The sequence below is a fragment of the Myotis davidii genome, unplaced genomic scaffold (genome assembly GCF_000327345.1).
Source record: "Myotis davidii unplaced genomic scaffold, ASM32734v1 scaffold44, whole genome shotgun sequence".
In the NCBI taxonomy this organism is placed as follows: Eukaryota; Metazoa; Chordata; class Mammalia; order Chiroptera; family Vespertilionidae; genus Myotis; species Myotis davidii.
Window position 1 is genome coordinate 3,764,652 of NW_006299705.1, and position 25,564 is coordinate 3,790,215.

The 25,564-nt window shown below is 42.8% G+C and overlaps 1 protein-coding gene across 1 annotated transcript in view; it reads left to right on the forward strand.

Annotated features, from left to right (window-relative positions):
• The first annotated feature begins 2,220 nt into the window (after window positions 1–2,220).
• Window positions 2,221–25,564, forward strand: part of PDE8B (phosphodiesterase 8B) — a 194,843-nt gene continuing 171,499 nt past the window's right edge. Inside the window, exon 1 of the mRNA XM_015571615.1 lies at window positions 2,221–2,397. Within this exon, the coding sequence (XP_015427101.1) occupies window positions 2,362–2,397 (36 nt within the window). The 5' untranslated portion in view covers window positions 2,221–2,361. The remainder of the gene's footprint in view (window positions 2,398–25,564) is intronic.

Consider the following 25,564-nt stretch of genomic DNA (forward strand, 5'->3'; position numbering starts at 1 on the left):
ACTACTCCATAATCCACTTCAAGGTACAGAGCAGGAAATAAATATCAAATGGGTTAAGTGTTGGGCTCAATTTTGCAGTATTATAACAGGGATGGAGTAGCAAACTTTTAAACATTAGGCATCCAGAAACACTTAAAATCTAACCATATGTGCAGGCCTCTGGCTCATAGTGTGAGACACCGTCTGTTTTTATGCACTATCTTGGGAATAGTAGACAACCTGCTGGTTGCACAGGAATGTACTGTGTGCAGATAGCCTCCTAGTACTTCCTGAGCAGCTCTTCTGGAAAATCCCCACACTTACTGGGGTGAATAATGTGGCTTTTGTTTTTCATTCATAGATAATTAGAAAAGGGATTCGGAGGATTTGGTGCTTTTACCTTTCCCCATTGTCTCTTTATTATTTTTCTTGTTTTACTTTTATTTACTTTTCTTTCTAAAAATATTTGTGTTTTGTGCCTGAGTCGATTTACCCCCTGAGCTTTTCAAACTGTCCTTTGACCTGCTAGGCAATTTTCAAAGTTCTTCAGTTGCTTTATACTCCTCACCTTCCCCCTCCCCGACTAAACTTGACCTTTCACTTTCTGATGTCTTTGCTTTCTGCTTTTCCTTGTCTATATAGGGCCTAAAAGGCCACAACTATGAAATAATGATAAATTATGCTGCTAATTTAAATGACCTTAGCCCTTCTACCTAATCCCTCTTTGCCTCACTTTCCTATCTGTGGAAGGAGGAAATATATTAATTTTGCTGTTGTATATAAGTTACCACACATTTTGTGGCTTAAACAACACATATTTATTATCTCACAGTTTCTGTGGATCAGAAGGCTGGGCATGGCTTTGTTGGGTCTGGGTTAACGGGCTGCAGTCTCATCTCAAGGCTCAACTAGGGAAGGGTTCATTCTGAAACTCTCCTGGTTGTTGGCAGGATATAGCTCCTTTCAGTTTGTTGGACTAAGGGCCTCTGCTCTTGGCCAGTGGCACCATTAGTTCCTTGCCCTATGGCCCCCCAACATGGTTCCTTGCTTTATCAAAGCCAGCAAGAGAGAGTCTCCTGGTAAGACTGTAATATAATCACTGAAGTGATACCTCATCACTTTTGCCATACTCTGTGGGTAGCAAGCAAGTCATAAATTCCCCCCTCCAATCCACAAAGGGGAGGGCATTCCACAAAGGTATGAACACCAGGAGGTGGGGATAATTAGGGACCACCTTAGAGTTCACACAGAGAAGAGTGCGTATGAGAGAAAATACTTTGAGCTCCTTAAAAAATGTCTATAAAAAGTCTCATACCTTATCGTAGGCCTTAATAGATTATGACTAACACCAAAATAATAATGTTTCTTCTTGTCTCTCTCTGTGTCCTGTGAACTAGGTTTTACTTCTAAAATTGACTTGCTTTCCTTTTCTGCAATTAGAAATCTCACCAGCCTCCCTGGATGGGAAAGCCAGCAGGGCAAGATTGCTATTGTTGATCTTGATTTTGGCTGTGCCGATCCAGCCCCCGTGGGCAGCTGAGAAAGGAAAGGCCTTGAAAAACTACTTTTTGAAAGTGCCTGAAAGCTTCCTATCTGCCCCGTCATTCGATTCCAGCTCCTTAAACAGATTGGGAGGGGGACAGGAAGAGGAGCAGCACCTTTGGTTTGAGTCCCGTTTGACTCAGGTGGGGAAGTTGTCCACACAGTGAAGAGGGAGGGATAATCCGTGGACACACTCAGACACAGTGCCCTTTAGGTATTCATTTGAATACCAAAGTCCTCCTTTGCTACGAGGAAGAACGATCTTGGTTAAATAGTATATATCTTTATGACTAAGGTCTCTGGTTTTAGAATCTCTTTAAAATAATAGTGTGTTCAAATTTGAATTGGGGAATGAGGGAAATCTGACCTTCAGCGTTTTCTCGGGGATGTAGGCACAAGGAGATGAGGGCAGAGAAGGGTGGGCACGGTGAGGAGGAGGCTGGCGCCTGCTGATCACGAGTCCCAAGAAAGGCTCCAGGTTCAGAAGCTCCATCAAGACTCGAATTCCCAGCAGAGAAGGGGGGTGGGGTGGGGGGCCGCAGGCGAGGCACTGCTGGGAGCGGAGCCCCTTAGGGTGAGCTTTGATCGGGCTCAAAGTCGGGGCTCCACACCCTAGGAGGGGCGCTAGGACCCAGGCACCGTCCGGCCTTGGACGTGCCTGTGCCTTGGGAGTGAAGGCTCCAAGAGGTTCAGGCTAGCGGCCAGAGTCCGTCTGATCGACAGACCTTCACGTGGTCGCCAGACCTGGGTGCAGGGTGCGGCAGCCCTGTGCCCTCTGTGCCTGGCTGCGGCGTGGGGCAAGGGCACCACCAGGGCGCCCAGCAGCCGCCCGCTACTGGCATGGACCATCCTCGCTGCGGGCCAAGCGCCTGCCAGGTGAGCGTCCCGCGCGGGGTCTGCACGTCCAAGGGCTGCCCCATTCCTCCTGGGCACCCAGGCGCTCGGGGCGAGCTGCCTTAGGCGCGCGCACAGGAGGCACAGGCAGAACCCTAGAGCTGTCCCTGGGCCCCCTTCAGGCACCCCCGCTGTGGGAAGGGTTCTTTTTTTTTTTTCTGTTTCCCACTAGTCTCCAGGTGTCCCGGTGCCCAACTCCTTCTTCCTTCCTAGGAGGGAAGCACCTCGAGTGTCTGATGTCACCACCAGGCTTAAACTTACGAATAGTAACAGTCGCCCACCGCCAGCTGCCCTGGCTGTAGGCGCTGCACTGCTGTCGCGCGCTCTCCAGGGCTATGGCGAGGTCGGGCCAGCCCCACGGGCTTCTGTTGTGCCGGCGTTCCCACGCTCTCTGCGCGCTGCGGTGCCCCCACTTTCCTCTGCGCGCTTCCTGTGGCAGTGTACCTGCCCTCCCGCTTCCGGGAAGCTAATCCCCGAGAGCCCCAGACCCCAGCGAGGAGCGGGGTGCTCTGGCGTGTGAAGCTTCCGCGCCCTCCCTGAAGCGCCCTGGACGCAGGGATCCGGGAACCCACTTGGACCTGTGCGCAGCTCCTGGGACAGACAGACCTAGCGTGAGGTTCAAACTACCCGCCTCGTGTCGGAAAGATGGAACGTGGGCACAAAGAAGGGACTCATGCCGTGGGTCGCAGGCAAGGGCCAACGACAACGGTCTCAGGCCCAGGGAGGGGCGCCGTGTCCAAGGGGACAATGTCACCTCAAGTGCACTTAGTTACCTGGATCAAGTAGACGCGATCCCCTGGGCCGTTGCAGGAGGTGAGGCGTGCACCAGCCTTTCAAAGGCTTGACTGGGGGTCCTCAGCCTTCAATAGGCTTCTCTGTATACCCTCTAGATTAGCCATGCCCATCCATTCTGCTTCCAGTTCCATCTGACACCAGTTTCCTGGCTCCAGGTTGCCAACCACAGAGAAAAGTTCGCTGACGAGTAGCTATGGACGGACTGCGAGTCGCTAGGGCTCCAAGACCACCACAGTGCAGCAGTGGGTGTCTATCTGCCCCTGCAGCCTCTGCAGGCCACTACCAGGTCAGGGCGCTGGAGGGCGTGCCTGCTCTGGCAGTTTCTGATGCTGGTGTCAGTACCTGAAGTTAATCACGTAGTGCTGATCTAGAAGAGAGACTTCCTCTAAATCTTGTGTTGGGAGACAGTCAAGAAAAACATTTACACAGGGCCCGTGGTGGGGTAGGTGAGGGGCAGAGGACTCTCCCTCTCTAGGATTTTATAATCTGTGGGCTGGCACTGTAAGTTCTGCTTGACTGCCCCTGCGACCTTGACTGAGCTATTTTAACTTAGCTCCGTTTTCCAAGAAGCAAAAGACGGAAGAATGATAATTCGCCAGCAGTGGAAAGAGCATGCATTAGGAAGCCAGTTCTGGCCCTAATGATACCACTGACCAGCTGTGCAACTTTGGGCAAGCCACACAACCTGTCTGAGCCTCAGCTGCCACAGAAGGACATTACTTCTGGGGTCCACCGTGGCAGTGAATTGCCAAGCTTAGAAAGTCTGTGCATGCTCAGTAGTTCTTTGTAGTCTAGATTGTACTGGTCCCACAGAGCATCCATGGGCTGAAAAGACACTGGATCAGAACTGTGGGTGATCTGAATTTTAATACCAATCTGTTTATGGAGCTCCCCAAATCTTTCAGGCTTAATGTCTGTGGATATAAGCCTGGCTGGTTTAGTTAATACTAAACACACTGTGAAGGACCTCAAATAGAAAGTCCTATTTAAGTTAGGGTGTGATTGCATAAACCTTCTTCCTCGGCATTTGAAAGACCCTTCCCTGAACCACCTTGTTAAACAAATGAGTAGAGGAGAAGCCCCAAGTTGACCTCTGTCAAAGAGGGCTGAGTGTGCCGCAAATATTGTGGAAGTTATACCTGATAAACAATTTATTTACATGTGAATGACTCCATTAATATTAACTTCTCTGAAAAGCAGCTTATCAGTTTGGTAATGAAATAATAAAATCATCTTTAAAATCTACGTTAAATATTGGAATGCTTAATATGGCTAGAATTGATTGACCTTTTATTTAATTTCAGGAAGGGAAATAAGCAGGGTGATTTATTATGTTTCTTCCTAGATAATTTGTTTAAAGAGATTTTTTTTAAAAGCAGAAATAAACACAACACAAACTATAAGCAAACTTTTTTTTCTGGTTCCAGAGATGAATATCATCTTCATTACCATAATGATGAGTATCTATTAAGCTCTTCCTATGTGCCAAGCATCTTTCTACCCAGTTTTTGTACATATTCTCATGTTATCCTATTAGTACCTTCTGAAGGAAATACTGTTATTTTTTTTCCAGTTTTACAGATGAGGGAACTGAAGCCTCTTGCCTGAGATTACACAGCTGGTAGGTGGTAGGACCAGCTACCTGGCCTTATTTACAATGATGGAAGAAATATGCAAGAGGGGGGTGAAAATTTGCCTACTAAGGGTCAGTGCATGGAGGTTAATAAGTCTTTATGAGTGGTAATTTTCCTTTTCTAATTTATCCTTTCTTGGTTTTATCAATATGACTTGGTTATCTTTTCGTGTGAACAAAGAGATCGACCTCTTCCTTTTTAACACTTGAGTTGAGTGCAGACGGAGGAACCATAGATTATTTAACCAATTTCCTGTGGATGAGCATTTGGAATATTTCTAAATCTTCACAATCACATATATAGTGCTAGCTTAGTAAATATTCTTATTTATATATTTGTGTACGCCTGTTCTCCGATATTCCTGGTGGGTAGAATTGCCATGTGAAAGAGCATGGTTACTATTTGCTATGTACTTTTTAATAGATACTGCCAACTTGCCTTCGCAAAAAGAAATGTAATTTCTGGTTTGTGCTCCAGTTCTTCTGGTAACATATTTTTGGGCTTTTGGTAAATCAGTGAATCTCAATGAGTCTCAGATCTATCGTCTGTAAACCAGGGGTGGTAGGACTTATTGTCAATGTCTTTTGTGGAAATATGTACAACTAGAAGTTGAGCAAATGAAATTTTCCATATTTGACTATTTTTTAACCTACAAAATCAGAAAATTAATGTGCATTCACCTAATGGCACATGAACTTCTGAAATACCTGTTTTTGGTACTCACACATAAGCGAATAAGATTTGTGTGTGAGATAAGGCTAGGCTGCAGTTACAAATTGACATCTGAAGCCTCAGTTGCTTAAAAAGTGTTTACTTCTCATTCACATTATATGTCCAAAGCAGGTAAGCAGAATTCCCAGCTCCACACAATTATGTAGGGGCCCAGACTGACAGGCGCTCTGCCATCTTGAAACTGCAGCGATTTTCAACCTTTTTCATCTCATGGCACACATAAGCGAATAACTAAAATTCTGCTGTACACCAAAAAAATACATTTTTCCCTATCTGATAAAAAATGGGTATAATTTTGACTCATTCACACTGGACAGTTATTGCTGTGTTGGCTGTTGTCATCTTTTTATTTGATAATCTAAGGGAAAAGAGGTCAGTGTCCTGATTACATAGTCAGGTATTGCTTGTTTTAAAAATTCTTGTGGCTTTCCGATTGAAAATCGCTGGTCTAGAACATGTAGTTTCCATGGTCCCATGCAGGGGAGGAGAGAGACTATGAAAATTCACACCTCCTCTTCAATGCCTCAGTCCAGGAATGAAGCATGTTTCTTTTAATTGCAGTCCTTTGGTCACTGTTAGTTACATGGACCTCACTCCAATGCATGGAAAGTTGGAAATGTTGTTTCCTGTGTCTAGCAAGAGGAAATGGCATGGTGAATCATAGCATTGCGCATGAGTTTGCTAGGGCTGCCATGACAAAGCACCACATAGTGGGAGGCTCATACAACAGAAATTGATTTCCTCACAGTTCTGGAGGCTGTAAGTCCACAATCAAGTTGTTGGCAGAGTTGGTTTCTTCTCAGAGCCTCTCTCCTTGGCTGGTAGGTGGCCACCGTAGGGGAGGAAAAATAATTTTCCTTCCACTCTTCTAGGTTCTTGCCTGAGACCCCCCCCCCCCAATAATAAAAGACAGATTAAAAGAAGAAAAACTTTTAAAATGATGCCTGGGAGCCCCATAAGACTCAGAAGATACAAGACTCAAAAGGCAGCCAGACAATTGAGGCTTGTACACAGACTACCCTGAGCTAAGGAAGGAAATAGGATCTGGGGCATCAAGCATGAAAGGTGAGAAGAGCAAATGTTTGGTGAACAAAGGTTGCCCTGCCATGCAGATAAGTCTCTCAGATGAGTAAGTGATTTCTGGCAATAGCTCTCTTCCTGGTACAGGCCCCTTTCTAATGCAACTTTTCCTTGCAAAAGGGCAACTTCTACTCTCTTTTCAGAGCTCCTCCTCTGTGCAGTTGCTGAAAAAATGATCAGCTCAAAATAATCCTTAAGCCAAAGAGGAATATTTTGGGGTGGCACATTCTGCTACCCTTCCCTGTCTTCTCTCTGCATCTTCACATGGTCTTCCCTCTGTCTGTGTCCTAACCTCTTCCTCCAAAGGCACCCGTCATACTGGAATAGGACCCACTCCAATAACCTTATTTAATATTAATCACCAACTTTAGGCCCTATCTCCAAATACAGTTACATCCTGAAGTATCAGGGGCTAGGACTTCAATCTGTGAATTTGGGGGGTGGGGCACAATTCAGCACATAACACATTGTCTCTGTCAGATCGCACCGAGGTTTAGTCACCTTGTCTTTATTTGAGGAGACCAGTTTGCTTCTGATGCCACATTATGGAGTCTTCTCCCTCTTCACATCACATCCCCCCGTTGATTAACAAAGGTGTTATTTTCTGAGTTCCCTGGTTGTTGTTTAAAGGGGCACAATGTTGCTACTTACATCAAGTAATGGCGTTGAATCTAATGTGAGGCACGGTGACTGTAGGTGAGAGGTGGTGAGCATGGTGGTTAAGAGCATGAACTCTGAAGCAGACCTCCTGTGTTCTAATTCCAGCTCCACCATTTACCAGTGTCAATTTAAGACTACCCAAACATGTAGAGAATTTTAATGAGTTTTTTTGAGCCAAACTGACAACATATGCTGGAGAGGAAGATCTCAAATGCTCCAAAGAATAACAGTTTGCGTTTTCTTTTACGCATTTGTGATTAAGGAAGATTCCATGGAGATGGGAGGAAGCAAGGTGGAGATTGGATTGCAGGATAGTGAACAAGATTATGGGCTCTCTTGCGGATGGTTACAGTTTATTTCAAAGGTGTGTTAACCTAGATGCACAGAAACAATGGACAGGGCTTACTCAAAGCATAGATAAAGCTGTTATTAAAAGGTTGTATGTCTAGGGCATGACTATCCCCCATGACCTGCCCAGTTAGGAGTTTATGATCAGATCACCTCATGAGGTTACTTTTCGTGGAATCTCTTTTTTCATCCACATCAACAGTGTTTCCTCATATGGGAAGAGTAATACCTCACAGGGTTATTGTCATAATTAAATGAGATAAAGGAGGTAGAGTGCTTGGTATACACTAGGGTATGAAAATCAGTGGCTGTTATTACTTGTGATTTCAGAAGCTCCTGGCACCCTTCAGGCCCAATGTGATTGCCCCAGACCATGCCCCAAGGGCACAGACAACCCAGGGACTCTGCTACTCAAGCTGCCAGAGCCTCCAGTGCATGCCTGAGAGGCACGTGTGCCTGATGTGAAAGTCCTTGCATGACCACTTTGAAACTCCAACAGCTCACATGCAGTAAAGTCATAGGTTCACAATTAGATTTGAGAGCGGAAAACAAGCACAAGACTGTTCCCTTAAATAGCCCCTTAATATTATCATCCACACTTCAGTTGAAGCAAATAGGTTGGCAGTTAAAATGATTTGTAAAAGCAGCATTTCTGTTTTTTTCTGAGATGTACCCTTTCCCATTGTAATGACCCTGGAATTGGGACATGTTCCACAGTCCATGGCACCTGAGAGTTAGGCCTGGAAACTGTTCCTATTAACCTGTCCGGGAAGATGACCGCAGACTGACCTTCTCACAGCATCTTTCCTTGGAAACATAGGAGTTAAGATACGTGTGGATTGCTCAATACCTGCGGTGGATTATCTGTCTTATTGTGAAACTCCTATTGTGCAGATTCCTATGACTGCACCTGGACTGGGAGAGCTTGGAGTTGTCATGTGGCCTTGGGCCTGCAGGACTGGAGCAGTATAGAGGCCAGTAGAAAACCAAGACAGTAGCTTCCCTGGGATAGGTGAACCATATACCTCATCCACAGCAACTGTCCATCCTCCATGTGGTGGAGGGTAGCGAAGACTGCATTGTGGGTAGTTGCAGGGCCTCCCTATGAGTCAGCAGAGACTGTGCATACTTTATTCCTGCCCCCTTTCTTACCATAAAGCTGAGTGAAGTGCTAGATTAAAGCCAAGTGTGTCTTGTGACTTGATAGCCAGTCTGAATTCATGACCACTGCTGCTGGTGGGGCAGCATCTTATCGATTTGTCTTGGCCAGGCAGTGGTTGTGATGTACTTGTCATTGCCAATGAATGCATACACTCAGTTTTAGGCTTTAATCTTTTCAACAAATTTGATATTTCAATCAACGTAGGTGCATTGTTGCTAGTATGTGTTGAGTTTAATTGCTGGTTAAGATGACTTCAAAAGGTTCCACTGTGATTTGGCTTTGAAACAAAACATTTTTTTACACGGCTATCCAGAGTCAAGGAAATAGACCATGGGGTCTATTTCGATATTGATAAAGCAAATATTTGTCATTGGAGGAATGATGCAATTTCAGTTTTGTTTTATCCTTTTGAAAAGTAGCAGCCAAGTGCTTTCAATAAAGAAAAGGTACCCACCAGTACATAAAGCTAGATTCATGTTTTGTGAGTTTTGTGATTTAGATATGTGCAAAAGGATTACCTATCACAAGTCAAATAATGAAACCAAAGGCAAGAGGAATGACCTAATTCCTCAGTATATATGAAAAAAATCAAAGCTGTGAGAGGCTAGTGGGACCAATTCTTGTGTCTTTAAATATATATATACATATATATATATTTTTTAATTGATTTTTAGGAAGAGAGGAAAGGAGTGGGACAGAGAGATAGAAACATCAATGGGCTGCCTCCTGCACGTCGCCTACTGGGGATCAAGCCCACAACTGTGCATGTGCCCTGACTGGTGACCTCTTAGTATATTGGTTGATGCTCAACCACTGAGCCACACTAGCCAGGCCAATTCTTGGATCATAAGTATAGAACTGTCATTAGGCCATTATATCTTAGTTTAATGAGCAGCACTTTTTTCTTACTAGTACATAAAGTGATGGTGTCTTAGATTTGATGACATACGGCAAAAGTTTTAAAGAAGGGAATGGAGCCCAGGTGTCCTGTCTCTCAAGCAGTCCATTTTCCCCTGGCGACACCAAAGCACACTTCCTCTGACCTGGGTATTGTCAGACCCCAGCTTCCATAATGGTGACGTAGGTCACTTGCTTGACCCAGGGATTGCACACCTCCTTAGGAATGAGGAGGCCAGGAAGCAAAACTTAGGAGGCCCTTAAGTGCAGGGCCAGCATCCAAGAGTAAGTGCCTCCTTACATTTTGTGGCCTAGCTGCCTTGCTTGCCGTATGCTAGTCCCTTACCCTAGTTGATCATTGAGTTTTCAAAATTTTTCCTAGATGACTAAGAAAATTAAACTGAGATACAAATGGGTAAAAAAGCAATCGTGTAGCACACATGGCCAGCCAATATTTTTCACTGTAAATATTACTCCTGAGAGAGATCTAGGGAGAGCATTACTGAGAAAATGGTTGGGACATTGCTGGGAAAGTGACCTAATAAATGTGTTAATACTGCATGAGTTCTTTACCTTGTACACATGTGCAATTAGCCATGGCTTATTAAATAATAGGAAAAATGATTTCTCTGTTTTTAGGATCTGTTTTCTAGTTCCATTTAGTCTTTTTTTTATAAAGAAAATTCTCAAGACCTTCTTCCTTGTAATGAAATGGAATTTAAAGAGGAAAATTAAATACTTCAGGTAACTTTTATCAAATTTCCTCTGTTTTGAAAACTGCACAAAGGATCTTTTTTAAAAAATATATTTTATTGATTTTTTACAGAGAGGAAGGGAGAGAGATAGAGAGTTAGAAACATCAATGAGAGAGAAACGTCGATCAGCTGCCTCCTGCACACCTCCTACTGGGGATGTGCCCGTAACCCAGGTACATGCCCTTGACTGGAATCGAACCTGGGACCTTTCAGTCCGCAGGCCGGCGCTCTATCTACTGAGCCAAACCGGTTTCAGCAACACAACAGATTCTTTAGAAGGTTGAGGAGTTCGAGATCCTGTCCTAGCAAGATTGAGATAAATAACATTGACAAAGGGTTTACTAGGAGCCTCTTTGTCAAACAGCCCATCCAACAGCGTTTCTGCCTGAAGCACATAATTTTTTTAATACACATTTTCAGGTCTCGAAGAGCAAGAACTTGGGTTTATCCCAGATTAGCACTTTCTGAGGGACAGCAGCCACTGAAGTATTTTCGCCGTCTGTCTTTTATTGAGCAGGCTTTTCCTTTAAGAGAGGGCATTTCAGATCTTTTGACATGGCATGCACCGGAGTTCTCAACAAGTTGTCACTCATGTTGTGGGAATACATTCTGTCAGAAAGGCCACAGCTCACCCAGATCCTGTGGCTGCAGGGATTGCACAAGAGGAAGCGAAGCGGGAAGGTGGGAGAAGATAGTGAAAGAAGTAGAGGGAAGGGCTGCTTGGAGGAAGAAGAGTGTGCTGTGCCCCAGCCCTTTTGCATCGCAGCATGTAGAGGACAATGACAGTGCTGTCTGGAACAGGGGAGTCAGGGGACAGGCTCTGTGTGCTCTCCACCCTGCATGGATGGCCCGAGGGCTGAGAGAATCAGTATTGTGTTGTGCTGTCACAGTTTGGTCAGCACATTGGAGTGGAAAATGTGGCCTTTAGAGGAGGGAGGGAGAGGACTGCTGAGTTGTCCATCCTCACTTGCCTCAAACACCCAGACGGCCTCTTGCCTGGACCCAGGTGTAGCTGGCCTTCCTGTTTCTTCCAAAGCCCTGCCTTTAGGGGCATATGCGTGGTCTGCAGGACTTGTCTCTGTCCACGCAAGATCTGGAGGTCAGGCTGGAGCAGTGGGGGAGGGTGCCGGCAGCTAAGGATGGTCACTTCTTCCCTCTGCCTTATCATCTGTAGAAGGAGCAGGCTTCTATTGTTCATGCAACAAGTAATTATTGAGCATCCAGTGTGTGTCAGACAAAGTTTCTCACCTCTTGGGGTTTACCTTCTGGTGTGGGGAGATGCTAAAGAATGAAAGAGAAAGTCAGATGGTGGTCTGTGCCCCAGAGGAGATAAAGCAGGAAAGAACTCCCAAGATGGGATGAAAAAAGTTTGCTTTATTAAGAGTAGTCAGAGAAGGCCTCCCTGGAAAAGTAACATTTGAGCTGAGGCCTGAAGGAAGTGGTTAGTGAGCCAGGTGGATGGTTGGGAAGCACATTCCAAGCAAGAGGAATAGCAGATGCAAAGGCCTTCAAGGTGTGCGTCTGAATGTTCAAAGTACAGCAAGGTGACCAGGGTGGCATGAAAGTGAGAGCAAGGGCAGGGCAATAGGAGCTGAGGTCAGAGAGGTCATGGAGGGCCAGGCTGCAGAGGACCTTGCATGCTGTAAAGATACACCGTTAAAGTTTATAATTTGTGAGTTTTAACAGAATTTGTCATATAATATGTCCATATAATCACTACCACAATCTAAATATAAAGCAGTTCTATCATCCTGTCCCTTGTGATCCTTCCCAGTCCATTCTCAACCTTTACCATAAATTTCAAGTAGCCACTGATCTGTTTGTTCTGGTAGACTAGATTTATCTTTCTCTGGAGTTTCATATCAATGAAATCATAAATGTAGCCTTTGTGTTTGTCTTCTTTCACCTTGTGTAATGATTTTGAGATTTGTCCATGTTGCCATGTGTATCAGTAGTTTATCACATTTTATCATTGAGTAGTATTCCATATTATGAATGTGCTATAATTCATTTATTTATTCACCTGGTAATGAAAATATGCATTGTTTCCAGTTTTTGACTATTATTTTTAAAGCTGTTGTGGACAAGCCTTTTGGGCATATGTTTTCATTTCTCTTGGGTGAATGCCTAGAAGTGAAACTTCATGGTTATCTAGTAAGTATCTATATCTATCTATCTATCTATCTATCTATCTATCTATCTATCTATCTATCTATCTATCTATCTATCTATCTATCTAGAAGCCTAAGCAATCACTCGACTGTTCAACCAGTAGCTATGACATGCACAGACCACCAGGGGGCAGACCCTCAATGCACAGGCATGGAAACATGGAATAGACTGATGAATCTCAGAGGGAAAGGGGGCAGAAGAGATTAACCAAAGATCTGATATGCATACTAGAGGCCCGATGCACGGATTGGTGCACTGGTGGGGTCCCTCGGCCTGGCCTGCGGGGATTGTGCTGAAACTGGCAGTCCGACATCCTCAGAGGGGTCCCAGATTGTGAGAGGACACAGGCCAGGCAGAGGGACCCCACCAGTGCACAAATCCATGCACCGGGCCTCTAGTTGTTTAATAAAACACTGTCAGACTCTTTTCCAAAAGTGATTATACCAGTTTACATTTCCATCAGCAACGTATGAGCATTCCAGTTGCTCTACATCCTTGTTATCACTTGGTATTGTCAGTCTTTTACATTTAAGCCATTTTAGTAGATGTATAGTGATATCACATTGTGGTTTTACTTGCATCTCACTGATGACTAATGATGCTGAGCATTTTTTCCACGTGCTTACTAGCCATTTTAATGTCTTATATTGTGAAGTGTATTCCAAATGTTTTGTTCAATTTTTAATTGAGTTATTTTCCTTCTGATTATTTATTATAAGAATTTTTAATGTATTCTTTATTTGTTATTGATTTCAGACAGAGGAAGGGAGAGAGAGAAACATCAATGTGAGAAAGAAATATTGATCAGTTGCCTCCCACACACACCCTAGTTGGGAATTGAACCTGTAACCTGGGTATGTGCCCTGACCTGGAATCAAACCTGCAACTTTTTTGGTCTCCTGGATGACGATGCTCAACCAACTGAGCAACCTGGCCAGGGCTTTATATAGTCTTGATACCAGTCTTTAAATATGTATTTCTTCTAGTCTGTGACTTGCCTTTTAATTTTCTTAAAGTTATCTTTAAAAGAGCAGTCTTTTACAATTTTGATGAATTTCAGTTTATCTTCTTTTTACGGTCTATGCATTTTATATTCTTTCTAAGAAATCTTTGCCTACTTCAATTTTTAAAGATTGTCTCCTGTGTTTACTTCTAGAAATCTTTTAATTTTAGCTTCTTTAGTTCTGTGATCGAGGTCATATTTGTGTATAGTGTAAGGTAAGGGTTGCCGGTTATTTGTTTTGTTTTTGCATGTGGCTATCTGGTCATTCTAGCACAATTGTTTTAAAAAGTATACTTTCTCCATTTAATTATCGTGGCACTTTCATTGTGAATCAATTTCTCTTCAAAACACGAGTTTATATATAGACACTCTTTTGTTCCATTGATTTATTTGCCTATCTTATGCCAGTACCACTCGGTCTTGATTACTATAGCTTTATATTAAATTTAAAACTCAAGTATTGTTTATTTTCCAATTTTGTTCTTTTTTTCAAAAGAACATTTGGGTATTTTAGATCCTTTGCATTTCTACACAAATTTTAGAATTACTTTCCCAATTTCTACAAAAATGAAGCCCTGCTATGGTTTGGTTGGAATTGTATTGCGTCTATAGATCAATGGAGGGAGATTGACATATCAGCAATATTGAGTTTTCTAATACAAGGACATTTAATATATTTATATCTATTAAATTAGGAATTCCTAATTTCTCTTAGTAGTGTGTTGTAGCTTTCAGTGTGGAGATCTAGGGAGAAATTTTTATGCTTTTTAATAGAATTGTAAATAATATTTTAAATTTTAATTTTCAATTGCTCATTGTTAGTATATAGTATACAATTAATTTTTGTTCACTGATCTGTATGTTGTAATTTTGCTAAATTCACATGTTTTAGCAGCTTTTTTGGTAATCTTTAGGATTTTCTATGTGTACAATTGTGTTTTCTGTGAATAAATGCAGTTCTACTTCTTCCTTTTCAATCTGAGTATGTGTTATTTCTTGTTCCTCCTTTATTGTAGTGGTTAGAGACTCCAATATAGTCTTGGTGATAATGCACATCTGTGCCTTGTTCCTGATCTTGGAGAAAAGCAATCTTTCACTTTTAAGTTTGATGCTTGCTGTAAGTTTTTCATAGATGCTTTTTATCACATTGAAAAAGTTCCTTTCCATAATTGATTGAGAGTTCTTGTCATGAATAGGTAGCAAGTTTGTCAAGTGTTTTTCACCAATCTGTTGAGATGATAGTATCTTTTTCCACCTTATTCTGTTAAAGTGGTGAACTTGATTGATTTTTTTATTGTGGTAAATACACATAGCATTAAGCTCACCATTATAACCATTTTAAAGTACACAATTCAGTCGTATTAACTATGTTTACAATGTTGTGCAACCACCACTACTATGTAGTTCCAAAACATTTTTATCACTTGAAAAGGAAATCCCATGCCCATTAGGCAATCACTCCTATTCACCCCTTCCCTTGGCCCCTGGCAACCATTAATCTGCTTTCTGTCTCTGGATTTGCCTGTTCTGGATATTTTTTATAGTAGAACCATTGTTTGTGTTATTTGTGTTTGGCTTATTTCACTTAGCATAATGCTTTCAAGGTTCATCTACATTGTATCTCATATCAATACTTTTTTATGGCTGAATAATCATGTAGTTTACCACATTTTGCTTATTCATTCGTCTGTTAATAACCATTTGGGTTATTTCCACCTTTTGGCTCTTGTGAATACTGCTGCTTTGAACACTCATGTAAAAGTTTTTGAACATCTTTTATTAATTCTTTTGGGGATATCCTATCTAATAAAGAGGGAATATGCAAATTGACTATAACTCCATAACAAAGATGGTGGCGCCCACAGCCAATAAGGAGGGAATATGCAAATTGAAGGTCACTCTGTGACAAAGATGGTGGTGGCAGGGCCGGGACACTTGAGTTCGTCGCCATGGCGATGACACAGGCGTTCCACCCCGCCCTGCCCGGCAGAGGGCCTGTGGTTTCTAATGAGAAGTTTGTCATTCAGAGCTTTGTTCCTCTGTATTTATTATGTCCTTTTTCTCTGGATCCTTTTCAGATTTTCTTTTTTAAGCTTTTAAAGGTACATCTGGAGTCTTCTTTTTATAAACATTCTTTAACCTTATTATGAAGGCACGACCCACTCGGTTCTCTACTGAGTGCCCTGAGTGGTCAGTAAGGACCCTCTGCTCTGGCTGGTGAGAGCTTGGATGGCTCCCAGTTTGTTCGAGCTCTGTGAATTGTTCAGCTTACAGCTTTCCAGTCACTTTCTTCCTGGTCTGTGGAATTTCACCCTGATCATGCATATTTTGGTATCTAGCAAACTTTCAAGTGCCCCTAATGTTCCTTGTTTATATAGCTTCCTCTTTCTGAAACTCTGCCCATAAATTCCAGCCACATAGGCCTGTCCAAACTCTGATTTCTGTTACCTCCAGCCAGCCATACCACTGGATTCTGCCTGGAGTCCCTTCCCTGCTCCAAGGTGTGGACTGTGCCTCTCGGGTGAAAGCTGAGGTACTGTATACCTCACGTTTCCCTTCTCTAAGGGATGACAGTCCTGAGTGCCTATTGTGTGATGTCTGAAGATATTTGTTCCGTGTTTTATCTGGGCGTTTTTTAGCTATTAATGGCAGGAGTGTAAAATTGGTCCCTGTTTCATCATCATAGCCAGAAATAAGTCCATGCAACAAATATTTATTTATGATCCTACACAAACGGTTGCCATCTTATTGTTGACACTATTGTAATATTGTTGACACTATTACAGATGTCCCCATTTTCCTCCCTTTTGTCCCCCTCCACCCAGCTCCCACCACCTCTACCCCAGGCCTTCAGCACGTCTATTTGAAGATGTACTCTGAGATGTTTTGTGTTCTTTTTCCTCATTCTTCTTCCATACTTAAAAAAATGAACTAGTATGGATATTGCAGAGTAACTTGGAAGAGCTTCATTACATTGTTTATGTTTATTATTGCAGAATTGGCTGTTTCCATGGTGGTTTCTATGCATAATCTCATTTCCCACACACCCACTCCAAATGGGGCTCCTGTGACTTTTTGATACAGTATATAGGCTCCAAAATGACTCCCAGACCTTCCCCACAAGTAATTTCTAAGCCCCTCATAGCTGGAGTTCTAAGAGTGCCAATACAAGTCTTCCTTCTTGTAAATATAGCATATCTAACCCATTAGTATATATGTTTTATATTCACTTGTGTATACAGGACAAACCATATATTAAAACTACAATTAATGTGGAAATTTATGCTATCTGGATTATAGTGAACTATGAGTTTCTTACAGAACTTTCTGAAATTTAGTGCTTAAAATGCCTTATAAATGTATAGATGTTGAGGCTGGGCTACATCATTCACAAAAGTGTTAAGAGAAGGAAAATCTTAAATCCTGGCTTGATTCCCTAATTTAACAATAGGAGATTATTCTCACACTACTTTTATCCTAACATGCCATTTTCATTTCTAAACTCTAGGGATTTTTTTCTTTTGGATTTTTTTAATTGTTGATATTATTACAGATGTCCTTGTTTTTCTCCCCTTTGCCCCCCTCCACCCAGCCCCCATAACCCCCAACCCAGGCCTTCACCACATTATTGTCTGTATCTGTGGGTTATGCATATATGCATATAAGTTCTTTGGTTAATCTTTCCCAGTCTTCCCCACATCCCTTCCCTCTGAGATCTGTCAGTCTGTTCCATGTAACCATGCCTCTGGTCCTGTTTTATTCATCAACTTACTTTGTTTATTAGATTCCACATATAAGTGAGGTCATGTGGTATGTGTCTTTCTATGGCTGATTTCACTTAGCATAATAATCCCCAGGTCCATCAATGCTGTGGCAAAGGGTAAGAGTTCCTCCTTTTTTTTATAGATGTGTGTATTCTATTGTGTAAAACGTACCACATCCTTTTTATCCACTCATCTACTGATGGCACCTGGGCTGTTTCCAGATCTTGGCAATTGTAAATAATGATGCTATGAACATAAGGGTGCATATATTCTTTCTGATTGGTGTTTTGGGATTTTTAGGATATATTCCTAGAAGTGGGATCACTGGGTCAGATGACAGTCCATCTTTAATTTATGAGGAAGGGAGTTTCTTTTTCTTTTAAAGCTGATGTTTATGTTGGTAATTTAAAAAACTCCCCCATTAAGAAGAATCTGAATCTTATCTTTTAGATCTCAGTGAGAAATACCTTAGCCATATATAGGTTTTTACGGGCTATGTAGAATTTTTATAACTAGCGGCCTGGTGCACGAATTTGTGCACCAGTGGGGTCCCTCAGCCTAGTGCACAATTGGGCTGGGGAGGGACACAGGCCAGCCGGGGAGGAACCAAGGGAGGGCTCCGGAGCATGTCCCTCCAGTCTCGCTCAGTCCCGATTGGCCAGACCCCAGCAGCAAGCTAACCTACCTGTCAGAGCTTCTGCCCCCTGGTGGTCAGTGCACATCACAGCGAGCAGTTGAATGGCCTTAGCATATAATTATAGCATATTACACTTTAATTGGTTGAACAGCCGACCTGACAACCAGACACTTAGCATATTAGGCTTTTGTTATATAGGATAAGTGATGACTTTGTGCTCAGCAGAAAGCAAGTAATTCCTTAGCTGTGCTTGGTGGGAAATTCAGGTTAACAGTAAACAGAAAGATTTTATATTCAAAGGGTAAAAGAAGAGAAGCATACAGACATACATAATAGGCACAGAGATTTTATACAGGGGATAAAACACGGAAAGCCACCTCCTCAATGGTAGCCCTTATTATTGTTGTTATTCAGCCAGTGTTCTGAAAATAATTTTACTTGCTTTATGTACTTACACTGACTTGAATTCACATAGTTTTCCTCCTCCCAATCTTCAGGACACTGCTTTCTAGAACTTTGTTTATTGTTCCTAAAAGTTAGTTGATGTTTGCATTTCTAGGCTTGAATACTATATATTAAGAAAAAGAAAAAAATCAATTACTCTACTGTACGTCTATATAGTTCTGCTGTGTGCATTTGAACACTGTTTACTTCTATAACTGTCTCCCCCCCACACCTTCCCATGTTTCAGAAAGGGCAAGACTGTTTTTTATTTTTTCTCACCTGAGGATATGTTTTTTTCATTGATTCCAGAGAGAGGAAAGGAGTGTGGGGGTTGGGGTAGGGAGATAGAGATAGATAGATAGATAGATAGATAGGGAAACATTGATGTTAGAGAGAAACATCGATTGGTTGCCTCCCATACATATCCCAACTGAGGTTCGAACCCACAACCTGGGTATGTGCCCTGACTGGGAATAGAACCTGAGACCCTTCAGTACACAGGATGACACTAATCAACTGAGTGACACCCGGCCAGGGCAGGGCAAGATTCTTGAAAACTTGTCCTTAGAAGTCCCTGCGTTAGAGGGACAGCCATAAAATCCACAACTTCACAATTCCTATAAATTGCCAGATGACAGTGATTTGTGACATTTCTTTGTACAACGAAACACTCAGGTTTAAGCACAAATTTTATGATGCTTTAGAAAATAAAGCATGACAGGGGAAGGTTTTGTTTTTTTTCAGTCATTGTTTTTGTTTTGCAATATCTTACTTTGTGTGTAGCAGTGGTTTTCAAAGTATGAGCTGAGATCAGTAGCATCAGTTTCTTTTGGAAACTAGTTTGAAGTGCAAATTCTCAGACCCTGAAATATATTTTTAGCAAATCTGATGTATGCTAAAGTTTGACAGCTGCTGGTATGGAGTTCCCTGGAAAGTATCCTATATCTAACTTAATTTATTACAAAGCCACATCATAGGAGGGATGGAGAAGCAGTTAGTCATGCCCAGCTACTGTTGCCTCGGAGATGTTTCATGGTGTAACACTGGGAGTGTCATGCTGCTGAGCGAATGTCGAACTTGGAGAAGGAGGAAACTTTCAGCTAGAAGCCTTCTAGAACACTTCCTTTCACAGCTCCAGTAGCCAGAGGCAGAGGATTAAGACATCAAAACCACAGAAGGTGCTAATGCAGGGCCCTTGGGCTTAACTGCAGCCTGTAGGCACCTTTAACTAGTTAAGAAGTAAAATTTCAAGGCTCAAAAGCCGTCCTCGAAATAGAAGTACCAAAAGACAGAATTTAGCAATCTGGACATGAAGCAAGAAACTCATACTCCTGTGTAGACCATACTGTAGAGAAACCCAAGGAAGTCTTGGCAAATAGACTGTTTCCTTAGCCACACTGGAAAAGGGGGCCATGCACTTCTTAGTGTGGGGGGTCTGGAAGCTGACATAGGGCCCCTTTTGCAGTGTTGGTCATGTGGCCTTTTCTCCTGAGCGTGCCTGGAGAGAGAGAGGGAGGGAGCTCTGGTGTCTCTTCCTCTTCTTAATAAGAAAACCAGTCCTACTGGATTAAGACCTCACTCTTATGACCTCATTTAACATAAATTTCCTCCTTAAAGGCCCTGTTTTCAAATACATTCACATTGGGAATTGGGGCTCCAACATATCAACTTATGAGCGGGACACGATTCAGTCCATAACAGCCCTTATTATCCAATTCCGGGATTATTCTAGCTCTTTTTTTAAAAATATGTATTTTATTGATTTTTTACAGAGAGGAAGGGAGAGAGATAGAGAGTTAGAAACATCAATGAGAGAGAAACATCGTTCAGCTGCCTCCTGCACTCCTCCTACTGGGGATGTGCCCGCAACCAAGGTACATGCCCTTGACCGGAATCGAACCCAGGACCTTTCAGTCTGCAGGCCAATGCCCTCCACTGAGCCAAACCAGTCAGGGTTTATTATAGCTCTTTACTGATCCTCATTCCTGACTCCTTTCACCAGTCCTTTTTGAAAATGAAAGTAGACTTATCTCAGTAAAATAGCACTTGTAAAGCAGTCTTATTGAAAACCTTCAGTGATTCCCAATGACTAGGATTTCACCAAACACCTCAGTCTGGCATTTGGTTGGGTCCCTGGTCAGAGTCTACCTTGTCAGCCAAAATAATGCTATTCTCTTCCCCCATACCACACACCTTTTGAATAATCTATTTCAGTGTCCTTCGACCATTCCATGTATGTTCCCAACTCGAGGTCTTCCCTCCCATTATTCTCTCTGGATTATCCTCTTTTTCACTTATTCAAACAGCACCCTTTTTCCCAAGTGCCACACCCCATCTCCTCCATGACATCTTCTGCATCACTTCCACTTACACCCACAGTGATCTTTCTTTCTGGACTTGGGTTATGTTTTCATAGTAAGTGTTAACACACTTCCATTGTGTATATCTGTGTCCCTGGTGGAGCTGCCGGAGAACCAGTACTGAGGATCTTACTTTTCTGTGTCCTCACAGTGCCTGGCATAGTGGTAGGTATTCAAACAATGTTCTAATTGTGTGGATGAGTGGATAGAGGGAGAGAAAGAATGATATTCCTTTGATAACGTTTTCTGAGAATCTTAGCTTTCATCTCCTGAGAAAATGTCCATAACCCTATCCAAGTCTCTTTCTATCACATCAACCTATTTTAGATCCCCATATAATCTTCACCACTACCTGAGAATATTATTGTTTGTTCTTCCGACCCTTCATAATAAATATTCTCTATTCCATCCACATAAGAGATTGTTTATGTCTTATTCCCCAGTGCTTAGTTAGTACCTGATACACAGTTACCACTCAGTAAATATTTGCTGAACAAATGAATGAATGGATGATTTTGGCATCGTGTGGTGTAATGAAATCTTTTGGAGTGGAAGGTATGCCTAGCAAAGTGTGCATGCAGGCAGAAGAGGGCCTGCTCAGAAATCTGAACCTTTTTCTTATTACCCATCAGGCATTTAAGAAATGTCATACTAATTCAGAAATGAATATACTTTGCTTTACATAGTGTATATCTTAAGTCAAATTGGTGTGAATTAATAATTTGTACCCTGACTTAGACTACCGAAAACCTCAAAGTGCTTATTGATAAACAAGAGTATTTATGCAGTCATGTAGTCTACTATTTTTTTAAAGCCAATGTTTAAACATTGGACAAACACAAATTTATTTTGTAAGACAGTGGGTTTGTTTTCTAAATTTAGATTTTTCACATGGGAAGTTTTCTTATATATATATATAATTGATTTCAGAGAGGAAGGGAAAAGGAGAGAGAAATAGAAACATCAATGATGAGAGAGAATCATTGATCAGCTGCCTCCTGCATGCCCACAGCTGGGGATCGAGCCCACAACCATGGGCCCTGACGGGGAATGGAACTGTGATCTCCTGGTTCATAAGTCAGTTGATGCTCAACCACTGAGCAACGCCGGCCAGGCATGGGGAGTTTTCTTAAGGTGGTAGAACGACAGTAACTTCCACTACATATAGAAGTTTCAGGGTCCTCCACCTTCTGTCTTCTTTCTTCCTCCTTTAATTCTGCCAGTGACTTGCCTGAGGTTCTACAGCTCTAAAAGGCAGCACCATGGTTTAGATTCACCCTTCTCACTCTGAGTTCAATGAACCCTCCACAACATTCCACTGTACCTGGCTACCTAATAAACTATATCATTCCACTTACCAGGTGGTTAGATTTCCAATAAGCTCCACCACTAGGAAAGTAGTTTGAATCCAGAAGCTCTGGAAGGTTGATTGGTTGATTAAATATTTGGTTATCTAAAGATTAACCAGAAAACTGCTATTGTTTTAACTTTTATAGTTATGAATCATTCAGAACATATTAGTCACACTTTCTGCTTCTTTAGGAATTCTGGAAGAGTCATACCATCTTAGAATGGGGAGGAACCTTAGTTTTTCAGAGTCTTGCAGTGCCTCTGGGCCATAATTCTGAAAGAAAGCCTTATTTAATATTAGTATGAAACATGCAAGCTATTCAGCTGACCCTGGACATTGCTGAGGTTTAGTTTTTAAAGAAATTTCTGATTTAGTTGGCTTTCTTTTGATTTATTTCTTGGACATTGACTGCAAGTTTTTCCCCCCACTTAATTCAATTTTTTGATAATGTTTGTCTTTCTGGCTTTATTCTGTAACTTGAACCTACATTTTGTCTGCAGTGCCTATGCTTGTAGATGGCTGTTATCCTGGGATACACTGAAACTGTGACATGGGAATTGGTCCAGAAATCACTTACACGAGCAAGCACTCAGGCTTCGGAGCTAAGCGAGAGAGTGATTTCAGCGAAACCATCTCTCCTCCATTTGCACATTTCTACATGTTTCAGTGACCAGGTCTGTGCCAGCAACGGGGCAGGTTACACATTCCCACTGCAAACACTTGGTGTTGAGTAGAGGGCTGCACTATTTTTTTTTTCCTTTCAGTAAGCCAGAATTGGCAGTGGAAGTGTGTCTGAGGAAGACATTGAAAGTATTGGCTCCTCAGGGACAGGGAGGAAATATGTATGCCTCGTGCATTTCCCTCATTCCGTCTTCTGGTCCCACAGAAGAGTCATATTCAGCGAAAGGCACTGGTCCCAGTATAAAATGTCCAATTAAACATACTTAAGCAGCTCAGTCCTATTCACTAGTGACCTTGAGGTTACCTACTCTGTGAAGGCTTAATCTTTTTTTTCTTTTTCCCCCCCAATATTTTTAAATTGATTTTTAGAGAGAGAGGAAGGGAGCGGGATAGAGAGATAGAAGCATTGATGAGAGAGGATCATCATTGATTGGCTGCCTCCTGCACACCCTCTATTGGAGATTGAGCCTGCAACCCAGGCATGTGCCCTGACTGGGAATCAAACCAGTGACCACTTGGTTCCTGGGCCGATGCTCAACCTTTGAGTGACACCGGCTGGGCTTTTTTTCTTTTTGAATGTAGAAAGTTTAACCTAAATTTGTTTCTGTGTGACGTGTCCCTTCAGGATTGAGTCCTTCATTTTCTCCACTAGAAAACTGGTTGTAATTTCAATTTTATCATAGTCTTCTTGCCTTCTCTTCTCTGCGTAGTTTCATTATAGTAACCACATTCCTAGAGAAAACCCCGAAAGTAGACATGTGGCATGAAATTTAGCATAGTTGTAAATTTCAAAAAAATGGCTGCCATTGGTAGCTCCCTGAGGGATAATGACTAAAATGCGTATATATAAGAGAATCCTAGCTACACTTTAAGAACGATTAGTTCATGACTTGGCATTACATCAGGGATTGGTATGGAGACTAGTGATTTTATCATTTAACTCTGATGATGTTTGTCCAGATTCTGAATGGTCCCTTGGAAGTAGAGCAGATAGCCACCATCAGGCTGAGTCCTGTTTCAGATGAATGGTTGTCCTTGTCTCTCAGTCTTGACCATTCAGTATGGGGTTCTTATTGGCATGGATAGGGACAAGGGAGCATGGACCCAGGCAGTCTGGAGGGAGCCTTGGTGGAAGCTGTGCTACCAGGAAAGAAGGACTCTCTCCTCCAGCTGGCGTAGTGCTGCCCGCAGCAAGCCCTCAGCTCAGCGGTCAGTCCCATGAAGGGATCGCCTCACCTGAAGAGAGCCACCTTGCCTGAGGTTGCTGAGATGGCCATTCTTGGATATCTACAGCCACGCCAAATTTCATGCCACATGTCTACTTTCAGAGTTTTCTCTTGGAATGTGGTGACTATAATGAAACTGCCCAGAGAAGAGAAGGCAAGAAGACTATGATAAATGCAGTCTTACAGCCAGCTTTCTGGTGGAGAAAATTAGATGGCGAGTAACTCCTGATCCATGTGGGGTTCATAAAGGCCCCTCCTCCTGGCTCCACCTCAGGACAATGCTGAAGCACCCTCCCAGCTTCAGGATCTTCCCCGTAGACAAGCCTGAGGCTGTCATGGAGACTGTGCTATCCCAGCTCAATTTCTCCCTCTGCCCAATCTTTCCTCCCTCTTTGCCCCCCTCATCCCCTCTCTACTTCCCTCCTCCTCCCTTTCTTTCCAGATGTTGATTCCAAGATGGAAAGTCAAAATGTTAAACTGAGAAGAGAAACAAAGAAGAATTAGATTAGAATTCTAATATCTAATTTGGGATTTGGATGACGCCTTGATTCTCTATGAAGGTTAGAAACTGTCCTTTGAAGCCTTTATCCAATTACTTCAAAGGTCGGCGTTCGGGGTAGAGAAAGAAAAGGAAGAATCGAGGAAACGATTTCAAGTGGAGACTTTGTGCTTTGCATTGTAACCCTGTTCTTGCCCTTGCTCTTATAAGCAGCTCTACCTTGAGTCCTTTCTTAGATCATCTCATGTCTCCCCGTGCAGCAGGCAGGAATCGCTGGCAGATCCAGTGGATAAATGGGCAGTGGTGCCTCCCAGCCCTACCTCCCAGTTCACATCCGGGGAGAATGAAAAGCAGCCTTGCTTCTAAAGGTGTTCTTACTCGGCTTGAGTGAAGCTTAGCCATGTATCCTCCCTCAGGGGAGCGATGGAAGGCGCATTTGACTGCCCTGTCCAGAGTGTGAGCAAGAGCCATTGACAACTGGAGACTGGATGGGGTAGAAGCCAGGGTGAAAATTTAGCAACACCCAGCAAAGAGTTGAAAACTCTGGAGGACAAAACCAAGAACCACACGGAGAGTTTCTTTGTGTTTATTTCCTTGGATCTTCGGAGAATTTGTGCGTTTAAGTGTTCCTTCCTCTGTAGGCCCCCACCCCTCGGCATGAACATCCAGGTCATGAGTAGATGTGGAATGGACTTAAGAAGTGCGAGTCGCCATCCAACTTAGCCTCCAGAGTGGAAGGGTTGGGGGACTGCGGAAGCGGGAGGTCTCTCCTTAGCGTTCTGCGTGTACTGGGAGGTGACCAAATCCGATGGGTGGACTTGGGCAATGGGGTCCCTACGATTTCTGGATGGCGTCCTGATATTTTGCTCAGGGATGTGTTAAATGTCTTCATGAAAGGCTTATTGCGGTGCCCCCCCCCCCGCCCCCTGCCCTTCAGGCCCGGCCGGGG